We start from the raw sequence: 16094 nt of genomic DNA on the forward strand, positions 1-16094 counted from the left end.
CCTGGGGAAAAAGGTACTGACTGTGGTAGACAACATCTTTAAATGATGTTTCTTTCTTTCATTACCAGCCAACCTATGCTTCAGGAGTGAGTTTTTTTTTAAAGATTTTATTTATTGGGGCGCCTGGGTGGCTCAGTCGTTAAGCATCTGCCTTCGGCTCAGGTCATGATCCCAGGGTCCTGGGATCGAGCCCCGCATCGGGCTCCCTGCTCGGCCAGGAGCCTGCCTCTCCCTCTCCCACTCCCCCTGCTTGTGTTCCCTCTCTAGCTTTCTCTCTCTCTCTCTCTGTCAAATAAATAAAATAAAATCTTTAATAAAAAAAAAAAGATTTTATTTATTTGAGAGAGAGAGAGCACAAGCGGGGCAGAGGGGCAGTGGGAGAGGGAGAAGCAGACTCCCCGCTGAGCAGGGAGCCCGATGCGGGGCTCAATCCCAGGACCCTGAGATCATGACCTGAGCTGAAGGCAGGTGCTTAACCGACTGAGCCACCCAGGTGCCCAAGAGTGAGGTGTTTTTTTTTTTTTAAACCATTTATGTGCAATACAGATTGCTAGGTATTATAGTCTTCAACCAGGCTGTCCATGTTACATCAGTTTGGTTTAATATATGAGCAGAGACTGTCTCCAGGTTGATTATGTTATCCTTCATTGCAGTTAGTAAGTAAATTGTCAAACTGACTGGATGGTATAGACTCCCGAGGATGGCCTTCTGTACGTACCTTGAGCACGAAGGTTAGGTCTCCCATTGCTCAATCTGCCATCTCAGGTCAACAGCAGGAGTTACGGCTGTTGAACACCCGAGGTGTGATGTTTCAAGGCTTTGCTTGGGATTAGAGTTTGTCTACCAAACCAGAATGTAATCTGGGTGTTGCTTGCTTGGTCTGCCCTCTTGTTCATGGATTACAGAACTGGAAACCTGGGGATTTCCGCCCTTGTTATTGTAAATTCCTGCCATCGGACTGGAGTTAAGTGAGCTCCAGAAGACAGGTAGGTGAGCACATCCTCACCACCTGGAGGAACTGTGAAGGTATGCCTCCCACAGGGATGTGACTACTCAAAGAACTGTTAGAAGCATTTCCCTGGAGCTATCCTGTAAGACTGATTATACCACTCCAAAGGCTACAAGTTCAAGGAAGCAGAACTCCTTCCTGGACACTGCAGCTGCTAATGCGGAGGGACCCAGTGTTGCCACATCTGTTAATCCACTGTACCCATTGCTGGTTCAAAGATCATGTTGGTTAACACTACAAAATGTTTTGAGGTCTACCTTGTCTAAGAATTTCCCATGGTTTTTTCTTCCTCTTTAATTGCTGTTTGGTTTCTGTCCCTTCTTTTACTTCCAAGCTTCTTAACAGAGCAGTCTTGACTCTGTTATTAGTCAGTCAGTCATTTGGTTATGGTTTGGCCTTTACCTTTGTGAGTCTCATGAAACTGTCCTTGCTCATCGAAGAGTTGGCAAACCAGATGGTTGTGTCGGTCTCCTTCCTACTTGATTTGTTCTGTGGCCACTCTCTAATTCTGGACACTCCCTTTAGTTCCCTAACTTCTAAGGTTCCATCTCTTGCTTTTCTCTTCCTTGCATCTCTGGCCACCTTTCTCAGTCTCCTTTGCAAGCACTTTCTCTTCCTTTGCCCACCTGAAATGCTGCCCTTCTCTAGGGCTCTGGGTTTGTGGCTGAACACACTCTCTGCGAGTGAGGGCACCTGCTTCCAAGTTTCAACAATCGTATATGTGCTTGTGACCTCAAATTGCCATGTCTTGAGCAACAGCACCTGCATACGTGCCCTGGGTTCCTGCTGCCTGCGGCTGCATCTGGTCTGAGCGGCTGGAGCAGTCCCCTAAGGGTTCTACCAGCCGGGTCTCCCTAACCCAGCTGGAGTGAGCAGAGGTGGAACAGTCATCCACATGGGGCCCTCCTCTTTCCCTCCACCACACTGTCTCTCTCAGAAGCAAATCTAAATTAATAATCTAGAGTTTAATTATCTAAAGCCAGATGGCATGGCATTTTAATTTAAACCAAATAACTCAAATATTTACTTTGCTTTAAGAACGTAAAGTGCCTATTACTGCAGCATATTTGCATTTATGTAATACAACTACACCATCAACAGTATTTTATTGTTTTAGAAGTTAGGGAAACATAAGGAAGGTACTTTTTAATGAATAAAAGGAAACAAAAAGACAGTAGTTCTGTCTTTTTGATTTTTCAAATAGCCTTGTGCCATCGTTAAACCTCTTAAATACTTCTATTATAGCTCTTTTCAAAGTGTAATGCAACTTTTTTTTTTTAATTGGTGTCTTAATCTGGGCTTCTGTAACAAAAATACCATGCCTTGGGTGGCTTAAACAACAAACAATTATTTCTCACAGTTCTGGAGGCTGGGAAATCCAAGGTCAAGGCACCAGCAGATGCGGTGTCTGGTGGCCTTCTTCTGTGGCCATATTCTCCCTGTGTCTTCGCATGGTAGAAGGGCAAGCGCACTCTCTGGGCTCTCTTTTATAAGGACGCTTATCCCATTCATGAGGGCTCCATCCTTATGACTTAACTGCCTCCCAAAGTCCCTACCTCCAAATATCATCATACTGGGGATTAGGTTTTGACATATGAATTTGCAGGGGACACAAACTTTTGGTCTGTAGCAATGGGTACAAGATGGGGCTAACACCCACCTCATAGGGCTGCTGTAGCATGAAGTGAGTTGCATGTGACGGAGTCAGGGAATCAATCCTGTAATTGTTGACCTCAAGGCCTCTCTTTCCTATTTTACTGTCTGTTTATTACAATGGTAAAAGGCCAAACGATTTTCAGTACTGGGACTGAAAAATATATTTCTGACCATTGCAACAGAGGCATGCCTTAGCGGCATAGAAGTATTTCTTAGAAGTTGTAAAAATATATGTTTTCAAGTCAAATTATGTTTACTTTTTAATTTTTTTCAGTTTTAATACTGTTATTTACTTTGTAAGCAACCTTGATTTCTTTTCCCCCCCAAATTATATTTAAATGCATCAACAGAATTACCTATTTCAAAGAAATCTGGTTGTAGACTGAATCTTTTGTAGACTGAAGAATCCTATAGTAAAGTGAGTATTAACACTTAAGTATATCAGTTTCAGGAATTCAAATTTTTATTTTTATTTTATTTCCTTATAGTGAAGAACAGGTGCAGTTTTCCTACATAGTACTTGGTAGGCAGTAGGCTTTGGAATGTAAGAGGTAAAACCATCCTCTTGCCTCCTCCTTGCTGAGATGTTTGTAAAATATGGTAGGGTTGGAAAGTACCTTCAGTTCCTGTCTGATCTAGATTTCTTTGAAGTGTGTGTATTTAATTAGAAAACCAATCTGTGTCATCTTAAATATTTTATTATTGATAAATATTGATATTTGTATAATTCACTGAAAGAAGGCACAAATATTAATTTGGGAAGCTTACTGAAGTAAGCTTATATTAGTTAGTTGAAAGCTGTAACTTTCTTATTAATTTTTTTTTCAGATTTGAATCTAAGACCCAAATCTCATTGTTTACTCCATCAACCTTATCCAGGCTACTGAATGTAGTCCAATATTATCTAATGTTTATCTTTTTGGGTAGGCAGATTTGCAAACATATTCTTTTGGTTTTGTGAGTGAATGTATCTTAGTAAGTCCACTGTCTTTCTCCATATGATTGTTTATAAAAGGTTACTGTTTAACTAAATGTCTATAACCCAAATAAATAGACATAGCACAATATATTTATCTAGGCTTACTTAGTGGTCAAGGATACAGAAATAGTGAACATAGAAACCTATTTTCTTTTACTGTTCATAAAGAATTGCCTTTGGCCTTTTGATGATTAGAGCATGATGATTAGAGCATACCTTTATTTTGGAATTTCTAAGTAATGTTTTAAGCTTATTAATTACTTATGAGGGATATTGGACCATTAGAAACTGCTTTATTTAAACAAGAAAAAGTTTAATTATCATAAAGAGTTATATATTAGATTCTTTATTCAAATCGTTATGAATAGATAGTTACGCCTGAGATACAATTTGGCATATGTAATCATAACACTCAGTAGCTCTAAGATTTTATTTCTGGTATTATGGGGATATTCTATTTATTATAGTTAGATTAATGCAATTCAGACATTTATAAGGTGTCACGTAAAGTTTCATTTATAACTTTTTATAACTGGAAGGAAACATGTCATTTTAAACTTAGAAATTGTACAGTTAAGTTTTGATTTTAATGAAAATTGGAAATGATAATAGTAGTATAACTAATTCAAGTAGAGGCTCCAATTTCCTTGATGGTGTTACTCCAATTAATCGAACAAATACCTAAAAGCTCTTACAGTAGAATGCAGACTGTATTTGATACACATTCCTACCGTATGTGCCATGTGGGGGTGGAGAAGAAAGCTTTTTTAATGGATATTCTTGGCCCAGTAAAGAGAACTGCTTTCCTTCCCAGCCTGTGGAGGTATCTGTGCAGTGCTAGAGAGCCCGGAGGGTGGAGATGGAGACTAGAAGCTGACCTGGTGGTGGGGTGGGGGTGAGGGTTTTGGGTGGGCTAAAGAACGCTTATGTGAAGAAGTGATACATATATATTTTATGATGCATGCACAGATGTGTCCCAATTCCCTGCAAATCTTGGGGGTACCTTCAGCCCTGCCCCAGTGTTCCAGGGGTTTAGAGGCACATCAGGAAGGGAAGGAAATGGAGGAGATAATGGAGCAGTGGGAGGATGCTGGGCCCCTTCCCTGGTCTTCAAGCCTTTTCTGAGGATCCTTTAGAGAGAGAGTGTAGACCAGAGGTTGACAACTGGTGATCAAAGTCGGCCCAAAGACGTGTTTTATTTGGTTTCATTTTATTTAAAAACTTAAAATAGTCAACATCAACTATAGAGAGATTCACATAAAAACCCATTCAGCAGGTCAGCCACATTCAGTTAGCCTTTCCTGCAGGGTGACTCTTTAGCCAGAGCTGAGGAGCCATCTGCCATTATTTATGTCTCTCACCTGGCCTTTGTAGCTGTTTAGGTTTGCAACCCCTGCCAGACACCTTGGCTGACTCATTTGTGGTGTACCTCGGGAGTTTGATGATCCTCTGTTCTTCACTCCTGCCTCGTTCCATTTCCCAGTTGAAAAATCAGCATTGACAACAATAGCAACCTATAAAAACAGAAAAAAAAAAAATGGAAGTGTGTTCATTATGACCCTGATATTTATAATTTTTTTTCATTCTTTAAAACATGTTTACCATGTTCATGGAAAGTGCTTATATTTCCTTTTATCTTGTCTCCCTTTATTTATTGCGGGGACAAGCAATGTTTGTTTTCATTTCATTTTATTGCAGGGTAGCCAGGAGACAAAATTATTTTAAACAAAGTACCTCCACTTTAAGTAAAGTTTTTTAAACTTTTCAAACAGTCTAGATAGTAAAGCTTTTTCTGAAGAGGATTGAAATACCATTTTGAGAATCAGATGCATGTTTTTATTTTAAGCTGTATTACTTTGTCTTCATGTACATCCAATAGTACTAACAGAGTGAAAAGCAGTTTTATTTGTAAGGGTTTCCTAAACTGTATAAGAATTATAAAATATTTTTCTTCTCTTTTCTCACAAAATTCTACCAGCGAGTTGAAAATGGTGACTTCAACTGGATTGTTCCAGGAAAATTTTTAGCATTTAGTGGACCACATCCAAAAAGCAAAATTGAAAATGGTAGGTTTTTCTTTACTTTGCCATCCAAAAATTTATTTCAGTTCATCTTCTTTAATTTCCTAAGATAATCCTTTCTTTTGGTAATAGTCCCCAAAGAATATTTATTTATTAAAAAATTGAACAGTAGTAATTAGTGTGTTAAATATTATAGTTTAGTAGGTAGAACTATAATCTTGTTTTAAAACTAGAAAATTTGGGGGGCACCTGGGTGGCTCAGTCGGTTAAGCATCTGCCTTAGGCTCAGGTCATGATCCCAGCGTCCTGGGATCAAGTCCTGTATCGGGCTCCCTGCTTCTTCCTCTGCCTCTGCCTCTCTCTCTGTCGCTCATGAATAAAATAAAAATATAAAAATATAAAAAAATAAATAAAACTAGAAAATTTTTAAATTGCCGTAAATAGGCACTTTACCTGACCCAGTTATCAAAGAAGAATCTGAGAAGCAGGCTGGTCAAACTAGTAAGCAGACTGTTGAATTCTATCAGTGGTTCTGAGATTTATTTGGTGGTAGAGTGCTACATCAAGGTAATCTTTGGGGAACATCATGTGGAACAATAACAATGATGATGATGACAATAGGTGCCATTTATTGAGTACTTGCTATGCACTAGTTACTATCTAAGCACCACATTATCTCATTTAATACTCACCTCTATGAGATATAGATACACTTATCTCCATTTTGCAGAGGGAGAAACTGAGACTTATGAGTAGGGAATATGCCCAGAGTAATAGGGGGAACTGGTTCTCCATCCCAGAGCTGGGCTCCTAAACATTGCCACTGCACTGATCTATTTATTTCTATTATGACAACGAGAACACCTTTCCAGCTGACAGTAAGTAAATTACTCATTTGCAGTGTATGTTTAGACAGGGGCACACATACTCAGGAAAACAAAAAAAAGCAAAACAAAGAATAAGTCTTTTGAATGAAACATAAATTAGCTATGTGAGTTTTCCCATTAATATTTATTATCTATTTATTTATTTTCATCTGCCAACATTCCTAGAAGACAAGTAATGATAGGCACCAAAGGTTTAAGAATAATTTATGGGAGGAGTACATAAAATTAAAAAATTTCACCTATGAACCTAATAGCTCCCTTTTTTTTTTTGCTCTTTGTCTGTTCATAGATCTGGAACATCAGTCTTTTGAAGGAACATAATCTGAAACCCCGAGTTTAGATTTATTCTCCTTTTATCACCATTATCTTCCTAAGTATTAATTCTACAAGCTAGTTTCATTGTATATTGTGAATCATGCATTCAGATTTGCTGATGTTTGAGTTTCCACAGATGTGCTTCTCACTTCATGCCCACGACATCTCTTCCGGGGAACTCTGTTTGAATCATGGTTTCCCTGTGATGGGTAATGCAAGTCTAGAGAGTTAAGCTACCAAATAGGAAGCCTGTGTACTGAAGCCAGAATTACATCTTCTCATTCATGAATTTGCTAATGAATCTATTTTGTTCTAGACATTGATTAACCTCTGTCACGTTGGGTTGTCAGGAAGAACATGTTAAGTGCCTAAGGAAACTGCTTTCTGGCAGTTGGTCTTTCAAGACAGAATTGATTCAGTTTACCTTTGGCCTTCTGTGCAAAGCGATCTGACTCAGACCCAGAAAATCTTAGTAGGTGTATGATTTTAGTCATGGCTTTGTTGGTGGGTGTTCGTTTGATGAAGTTGAAAGAATTTTGCCATTTCGGATTCCTGTGTTTTATGACATTTTCTTCAAGAGAAGATGAGAGGTGTAATTTATAGAATCATTTAAGATATTTTTAGAGAGTTAATACATGCTTATATTAAAAAACAAAATGTAGATGAATTAATAAAAAGCATGTAAAAATGACCTATAATTCTACCCAAGTTTTCTAGGGCTAGGAGTTGGTGGTGGGATTATGGGGGTTTTAATTTTCTTTTCATCTGCTTCTCTTTATTTCCGTGCACACATTTTTTTCCTCTTCCAGTGAACACACACACACACACATACTTACAAAAATAAACCTTTCTTTCTTATAAGTAGAGCATCACAATTACTGTCTTTTAAAAAAGGAAAGATTTATTTATTTATTTATTTATTTTAGAGCGTGAGAGAGTGTGAGTGAGGGGAGGGGCAGAGGGAGAGGGAGAGAGAATCTCAAGCAGACTCCCCGCTGAGCGCACAAGCCCCACACAGGGCTCGATCTCACAACCCTGAGATCGTGGCCTGAGCCAAAATCAAGAGTTGGCCGTTTAACCGACTGAGTCACCCAGGTGCCCCATGATTACTGTCTTTTATCAGCTTTTTTCACTTAACATATCACAGACTTCTTTACATAGTAGTAAATGTTGCTTTTCATTACACTTTTCCATGACTGCATTGTATATTATTCAGTGCTGTGCCATAATGCTGTTACTTTTTGAATGAGATCTACATTGTTTACAGTTTTTCAATTTTCATGGGTGGCAAATGTTCCTACATTTCTTTGTAGTTCTCCTTTCCTCTCTAAATTCTTAAGTAGTAGAATCAGTGGATAAAAGGCTATGAATAGGGGCGCCTGGGTGGCTCAGTCATTAAGCGTCTGCCTTCGGCTCAGGTCATGATCCCAGGGTCCTGGGATCGAGCCCCGCATCGGGCTCCCTGCTCCACGGGAAGCTTGCTTCTCCTTCTCCCACTCCCCCTGCTTGTGTTCCCTCTCTTGCTATGTCTCTCTCTCTCTCAAATAAATAAAATCTTTAAAAAAATATTTTAAAAAAAAGGCTATGAATATTTTGTGTGACAATTCTTTTTTTTTTTAATTGAAGAACATTTGACCTACAATATTGTATTAGTTTTAGGTGTACAATATAGTGATTGGATATTTCTCTACATCAGGACCTGGTCCCCACATTCAGTCTAGTTACCATCTGTCATCATACACAGTCGTTACATTATTATTGACTACATTCCCTATGCTGTATATTACATCCCCGTGTCTTGTTTATTTTCTAATGGGAAGATTGTACCTTCTTAATTGCCAAAATCTTTAAAAATTCCTTTTGGCCGCATATTATAATATTGGGAAATAATTATAGCTACATTTGCTTATATGCCAGGAATGGGGCTGATAAGCCTTTTGTACATGTATCACCTCTTCAAGGATCAGAACCACCCTCTCAGGGAGGTAATAGTTATTTTATAGAAGAGAAGATAGAGGCTCGGAGGAGTTACCTCACTTTCCCAGATTTACACAGCCAGAAAGTGGCAGTGTGTAGATTCAAACACAGGTCTCTTTGATTCCAAATTCTGTGTTTTCATCTTATTACAGAGGAGGTATATGCTCACTACAGAAAATTTAAGCAATATAGAGAAAAAGTCACCTATAATTACATAACCTAGAAATAAACACTTAAGATACTGCTCTATATGCATCTTTTTTCCCCCCATACATCTATTGTGCCCTCTTACATTGAGGAAAAAAAGGTCTGAAAGCGCTATTTACCTACTATTTGTTGTTTTTTTATGATATCTAGGACAATTTCACTTAAGGCTGTCATTAGTAAATATTGACATTTGACTGGACTCTCCATTTTAAGATTGAATAGTCACTAGAAGCTTCATCATATTTTTTGTAAAAGAGTTTTTAACTTTGTAAATCTTTTTTGAGCTTAATAAAATAATTGTATGATGGAACCAATAAACTTGATCCAATTACAGTGACATCTAGGTGCTTGCTTGCCTTTTTTTTTAATTGAGAAACTGTGTTTCCTGAGCCGGCTGAAAATCATGTTAGGGGTTTGTTAATAGAAAAGGTAAATTTTTACAGAAATTAACACTCAAATAGCTGTTGCTAGGATGTAGGCAAAGAAGCCCTAAAATCCTGCGATCAGGGCAGAATGCATTGTAAGAGTCTTAAGTGTGTCTTGTGTCAACACAGAGCAAGTAGAGTTTTTTTTTAAAGATTTTATTTATTTATTTATTTGAGACAGAGAGAATGAGAGAGAGAGAGAGCACATGAGAGGGGGGAGGGTCAGAGGGAGAAGCAGGCTCCCTGCCGAGCAGGGAGCCGGATGCGGGACTCGATCCCGGGACTCCAGGATCATGACCTGAGCCGAAGGCAGTCGCTTAACCAACTGAGCCACCCAGGCGCCTGCAAGTAGGGTTTTTTACGCTCATCTTGGTTCACATTGTTTTGATGGTGGGGAAGAGAAGAGCCCTACCTTTTTTTGGTTAAATAAATTTGAATTGATACATGAATAATAAAGCAGTAGAATGAAACATATTTTGGATTTCCAGTTTTCCCCCAAATCCCCCAAACTCTCAGGTGGCAACGTCCTTCTCCTCTCTCAAAAGAAAAAAAAAAAGAAAAGAAAAGAAAAGAAAAAAGCACAGAGAAAGATAGCCTGAGGCAGGGAATGGCAACAATCTGAAGCCTGTTCAGCTTGGTCATATAATGAGAGAAGCAGGTGTGCAGGGCTTGGGCAGAGGAACCTGACTTTGCCCCTTACTGGCTGTGTGAATTTCCCAGAGCTTTGCAACTTTCTCTGAGCATCCGTTTCCTTGTAGGTCAAACAGGGGGAAAAGGATGCACAATGCACATCTAGTGATGATTAGAGATACTAGATGAAGTGTCTTGCACAGTGTCAGGCACAGAATAGGTGCTTATTAGATAGCAGATATTCTGATTACATTTTTCTCATTAATGAGCCTAAATAAACATTTTATTGCTTCCTACATTTACCTGCCCATTTTGAAGTTTTAACTTTTTTAAAAAAAGATTTTATTTATTTATTTGAGAGAGAGAGAGAAAGAGCGAGCTAGCACGAAAAGGGGAAGGGGGGTAGAAGCTGACTCCTCACTGAGCAGGGAGCCCATCGTGGGACCCTGGGATCCTGACCTGAGCCGAAGGCAGATACTTAACCAACGGAGCCACCGAGGCACCCCAAATTTATTAATAATGACTGGGTGGACTAGTCATTTGACTCTGTTCTTCAGGGCTCTAACTTTAAATGAGGGGCTGGGAAGAGAGGAATTTGGAATCTCTCCGCTCTGAAATTGTTTGGTCGGCTCTTGGGCTCTGCCTGTGCTTTACTGATGCCAGGGCGCCACCTACTGGCCAAATGGAGGAAGGGGCTGCTGAATGCTCTGTCCTCTCTGCATTCTGCTAAAACCAGTCCGAAATGCAGTGATAACACCCACAAACAGTTATTCAGACGTCATAGGATATTGTCACTGTCGTTGGTTATAACTCACTTGAAACAGTTTTGAGGATTTTAAAGAAACCTGCTCACGAACTCTAGGAAGTGTAGCCCATAATGTTCGTATAACAGTCCTTTATTTGGGGACCTAACAGAGTCAAGTTGGATCTTACTTGAAATCAGCCCCCGCACAGGCCCTGGAATCTGACTGCCAGGGTTCAAATGCTGCCCCTGTCTCTTACTAGCTGTGTGTGCCTGGGCTAGTTTACTTTTCTAGGCAGCAATAACTGGGTAATTGCAAGGTTTAATGAGATGATCCATATGAAGCACTTTGTTTAGTGCCTGGCACATAGTAAGTGCTTAGTAAATGTTAGTTATGATTATTATCATTATTATTATTTCAATGTCCTATTTCCATATTTGAATAACTGTTCAGTTTTTTAAAAACCCAGATATACACATAATTTCTCTTAACAGTTGGTTTAGGTATATTTACTCCTGAGAGAAATTAATATATAAGAAGAAACTTCTTCCTCCTCTTCTTCTTGGTGGAGGAGGGGAGGGGATAGACACCAAACCAACCATTAGCACATCTGGTAACAGGTGCCATCACAGAGGTGCCAAGTATGCTAGGAACCCAGGGTCAGAGGTGCTCACCAGCCACACCAGGGGAAGACTTCCCATGTGTTTATGAGTACTCTCCTTCCCATTCTTACATGATAGAAAAGCTCGTCTCCTTATGCCATCTGATGTGGTTTGAAGTGGGGTCCATAAATCATCAGCCAAGGAAGAATTCTTGAGATGTTTTCAGTGCAAAGAAGTATTTTGATTATAGCATGGGGACAGGACCCATGGGCAGAAAGATCTGCCCCGGGATGGCGAGGAGCAATTGATTAGATACTTTGGAGTTGGGGGAGGTAAAGACAAAGGAAGTTTCCAAGAGGATTTTCATATGCTAAAGACTTACTGGATACTGGAGGCCTAGCTGTTGTCAAACTCAGGTTGTTTTTCCCTCTAAGCAAAGTACTAAAACAGTTGGGAGTTCCTAGAGGACTGTCTCAAGTATTTGTCAGTGGGCTGCACGTTATAAGGAAACTTAATTTTATCTACATTTCCTTCTTGCCTTTGTTCCCCCACCAACCACAACTCTTTTCTCCTTTAGGTTGTAAATCTGTTGCTGGAAAATAATTTGAACTAAGTAGGAAAACAGATTTGTTTTTTCCAAGTAGAAAACTGCATCCATTTTCTCTAAATGTGTGTGTGTAAGTTACTGTTTCTACACAGAAGATTGAAAATAAGCTCTGTATTACCTGTTTGCCCGGAAGCAGCATGGCCTGTGAGAATCTTGTATCTGGGCCGCAGAGTAGTTTGATCTGCCTTCCAGTTCTGCCTCCATCCATTGTGTGACCTTGGCCAAGGATACCAGTTAGGGCTCTTGGTTGCAGGCAGCAGAACCACCTCTGGTAAATTAAACCAAAAAAGGCATTGATTGGAATGATGCTGGGGATCTCACAGCCTCCAAGGGAAGGCTGGAGAATGAGGCCTAGAAAATGAACAGGATCCAAGGGAGATGATGTCTCAGCAGGGTCCAGGCAGGGAAATGGAAACCACACCATTTCAAACAGAGGGAATTTAATACAAGGGATTTGTTACAGAGAAGGCTAAAAAGGAAAAGGGCAACACTGAAGAAACCAGAATATTATGGAGGAAAGAGCTCCTGCCTTTAGAAAGGTAGAAAGTGAGGTCACCAGAATCTGGGGGCTTGGAAGGGGAGCCAGGCTGGTATTGGGAGCTCTGAAGGGAATGCCACCAGCTGGTGTGTGCATTTGGGGGCTGAGGAGCAGAGACCAGGTGGCTGGGCCGCAGACTGGTACTGGGAGTACGATGCTGAGCTGGGAGCTCTGGTTGCTCCTATCTTCTTCGGCTGAAGCCTCCTGGCCCCTACCCAGAAGCCTCCAGTCACTCCAGTTGTGCTTCATGCCTCCCATGTTTTGAACTGACAGCGAGCCAGCTGCAAATGCCCTCTGCAGACCCTGGCCCCAGCATGGGAGGGTTGGCTTGCTGCTGAGAGAAAATAGGAAATGACCAGCATATGCAGAGTCTGAGGCAGCGCGAGATACGGCCAAGGACGCAGCGAAGAAATTGCTGGTTTACTTTGCGGGCTAATGCCGCCCATACGCTCTGGGCCCACCATCATGAAAGAGTTCTGAATGAGACTGTCTCACCCGGTATGCCCTGCGTCAGTGAACCCTGCATACGTTACAGGTGTGGTCATCAGGGTGCTGAGAAGTTAGTCCTGTGTGAATCCCTGGGGCTGCGGGCCAGGTCTGCAGTGGCCAAAGGCCCCCTGCCCCCAGTCACCTTGGTTGATTGGCCAAGTCTAGGTCGCATATCTGTAACCCAGCTGACTCTGTAGCTCCCAGGAATACTCACACGATGCTGGATCCACTGGAAACGGAAGGCGGTTTAGGGGCTGACCATCTGTACCGCTGTGCCTCCCCCAATGAGAATGTCTACCAAAAAATCATTCAACTTTTTTAGTTTCTCCATCTGTCAAATGGGGTTTACTATTCTTACCTTAACAGGCTGTTTGGAGAATTAAAAGAAATGATATACAATGGTGACTTAGATGTGGTAGGTGCTTAATAATTATTCCTCTCTTTTGTGGGGGATTGCACTATAGAGTGAAACGAATCACCCAGCACAAGGGCTTTAACTGTAGTTGAAAAGTATTTGTTGGGGCGCCTGGGTGGCTCAGTCGTTAGGCAGCTGCCTTCAGCTCAGGTCATGATCCCAGGGTCCTGGGCTCAAACCCCACATCGGGCTCCCTGCTCCGCGGGAAGCCTGCTTCTCCCTCTCCCACTCCCCCTGCTTGTGTTCCCTCTCTTGCTGTCTCTCTCTGTCAAATAAATAAATAAAATCTTAAAAGTATTTGTCAAGTGGAAGAAAAAGCACAAAGAATCGTGCCAGCAGGCCTCCTGGGCACCTTTGACCTTTGAGTGGCCCCCGGATGCCTTTGTTTTGGCTTGGGAGGAGTGTATGCTCACAGGATTTGAATCCTATGGGTAGAGGTTTCGGATTTTCATGAGCGATTTCCAATATCCAGAGTAGGGTTTTCTCTTCCGCTCCTGTGGCGTGTGGGTGTGTGTGTGTGTGTGTGTGTGTGTGTGTGTGTGTACGGCTCTTCAGACTGCTGCTTTAGGAAAGTGCTTCCACCTCTTTCTTACTCTCTCAGGAAATGCCCTTTCCTCGTAAGCTCTGTGGAGATTCATAAACTTGACCGTGAAGGGTTCTGGCGCTCCTGGGTGTCAGGGGAAACGCGTGCCTTTTGCTCACAGCTCCGTTTTCCCTTCAGGCTATCCTCTTCACGCCCCTGAAGCCTACTTTCCTTATTTCAAAAAGCACAACGTGACGACAGTCGTGAGGCTGAACAAAAAGATTTACGAGGCGAAGCGCTTCACAGACGCGGGCTTCGAGCACTACGACCTGTTCTTCATCGACGGCAGCACGCCCAGCGACAACATCGTGCGGAGGTTCCTGAACATCTGCGAGAACACGGACGGGGCGATCGCGGTTCACTGCAAAGGTGCGTGCGGACTCGGCGGCCACTCTGGAAGGGCACACGGCCGAAAGCTGCCAGTCATGCACAGCCAAACCAGCTAGTGGCGGCCGAAAAGGACCACGAGTGTCTTTGTTTGTCTGAGAACACTGGAACACAAACCCATTTAAATAACCCCTTCCCGAGGCAAGGCTTGCTTGGATGCGGATAATCCGTGGAGGTCTGCCTTTCCCCGGCCTTACCTTACCCAGATCCTGCTCGCGGACGCCAGGCAATCGCCACATGGTCCCGTCTGTGGGTCGGCAGGAATACCCTGACTAGGTACAGTTGTCAAGAGGCAGTTTCCCCCCTCTTTTTCTTCCAGAATTGCCAATCTCCTTTCTACCCTCCTCCACCCATGTGCTATTTAATGCTCCCATTTTAGGACCCAGCCGTCTGGGCCCCATTTTGCCCTCTACTCCCCGCTTCCCTTACTGGTCTTTTGCATAACGGACCAGAGTGTCTTCCCTGCCCTTTGCTAGCGGATGGCAGCATGCTGGGGTCGCTGGCGAGCTTGCTTGCTGCAGGTGTGTTAACTGTTTCTTTGCGTGAACTTGGTTATGTAAAGACTTGGTTATATAAACGAATCTCTGCTCTCTAGGGGTGGGTACTTCCTCAGGCAGGGGTCTTTCAGACTACAGGGGCCCTAAGGTTTGCAGATTCAGTAAATAAAAATACAGGACGCCTCGTTAAATTTGAATTTTTGACAAACCAATGAATACTTTTTTAGTATGTTTCGAATATGTCCCGGAACATACATTCTGCATTTTAGCTGGCAACCTCGTGATGGCTACTCAGAAAATGTGAAATAACATGTTCCCCAAGCCTAGTTGTTAGACTCTGAGGAGGATCAAATTCCGTTTTAGAGTTTCCAGCCCTGGATGGAGGTCTTTTACTGGGGTCTTTGATTGGAGTGACAGGAAATAATCTCTGGCCACTCTGGGATGGAGGCTAGTTCCTCGCACGCAGCATCTCCTCCTGCCACTGGGTGGCGCTGCTCTCACGATTTTGAGTCTGATCACTAGTTTCTGTGGAGTTTATGCTAATTGCCTAGTAGGTGTTGGGGATTGTACTGTTCTTTTCAAGTGCCTAGTGCTGCTGTAACCGACTTATTCAGACAAGCATGGCTTCGGTTCTGACAGAAATTAAAATACCATTTTGTAGGCCTTTGTTTCTATGTTTAAGATTTGAGTAGGTGGAGGTACTTGGCTGACATGTGAGCGGCAACGGGAAGCTGCGTTTTGCCAGAGACCCGGAGAGACGCACGTGGCCGCGATTCGGCTGAGGGCTCCTTGTGTCGGGCTCCATCCACTTCAGCCGAGCCGCCGCCCCCCCTCCTCTTCCGGTTTCTTACCCGGATGGGGCCCTGGCGTGCAGGACGTCCTAGCTCTCCGAGGAGGGGGGGTGTGTGTGTGGGGGGGGGTTGGGGGGGGGGATCGGGCTAGGAAGGTGTCTTGTTCTCTCATCCAGAGAGTGCTTTCAGTTCTCATCAGGTCACAGTGGAGTGGTGGGGAGCTGGCTTGCCCTGGATGGGGTCCATTTGCGCTCTGACTTTGCCTTTCCAGCTCATTTTGTTAAAGATTGCCCAGGCCCGAGAAAAAGCCAGCATTGCGCACATTTCAAATATCAG

General features: G+C 42.3%; 1 protein-coding gene across 1 annotated transcript in view; it reads left to right on the forward strand.

The window, feature by feature from the left end:
- CDC14A (cell division cycle 14A) overlaps positions 1-16094 on the forward strand; it is a 108458-nt gene that overhangs the window by 50286 nt on the left and 42078 nt on the right. Inside the window, exons 5-6 of the mRNA XM_081817101.1 lie at positions 5558-5710; positions 14222-14452. Coding sequence (XP_081673227.1) covers positions 5558-5710; positions 14222-14452 — 384 coding nt within the window. The remainder of the gene's footprint in view (positions 1-5557; positions 5711-14221; positions 14453-16094) is intronic.

Source organism: Leptonychotes weddellii, chromosome 4 (genome assembly GCF_054177405.1).
Source record: "Leptonychotes weddellii isolate Sample4059 chromosome 4, ASM5417740v2, whole genome shotgun sequence".
Taxonomy (NCBI): Eukaryota; Metazoa; Chordata; class Mammalia; order Carnivora; family Phocidae; genus Leptonychotes; species Leptonychotes weddellii.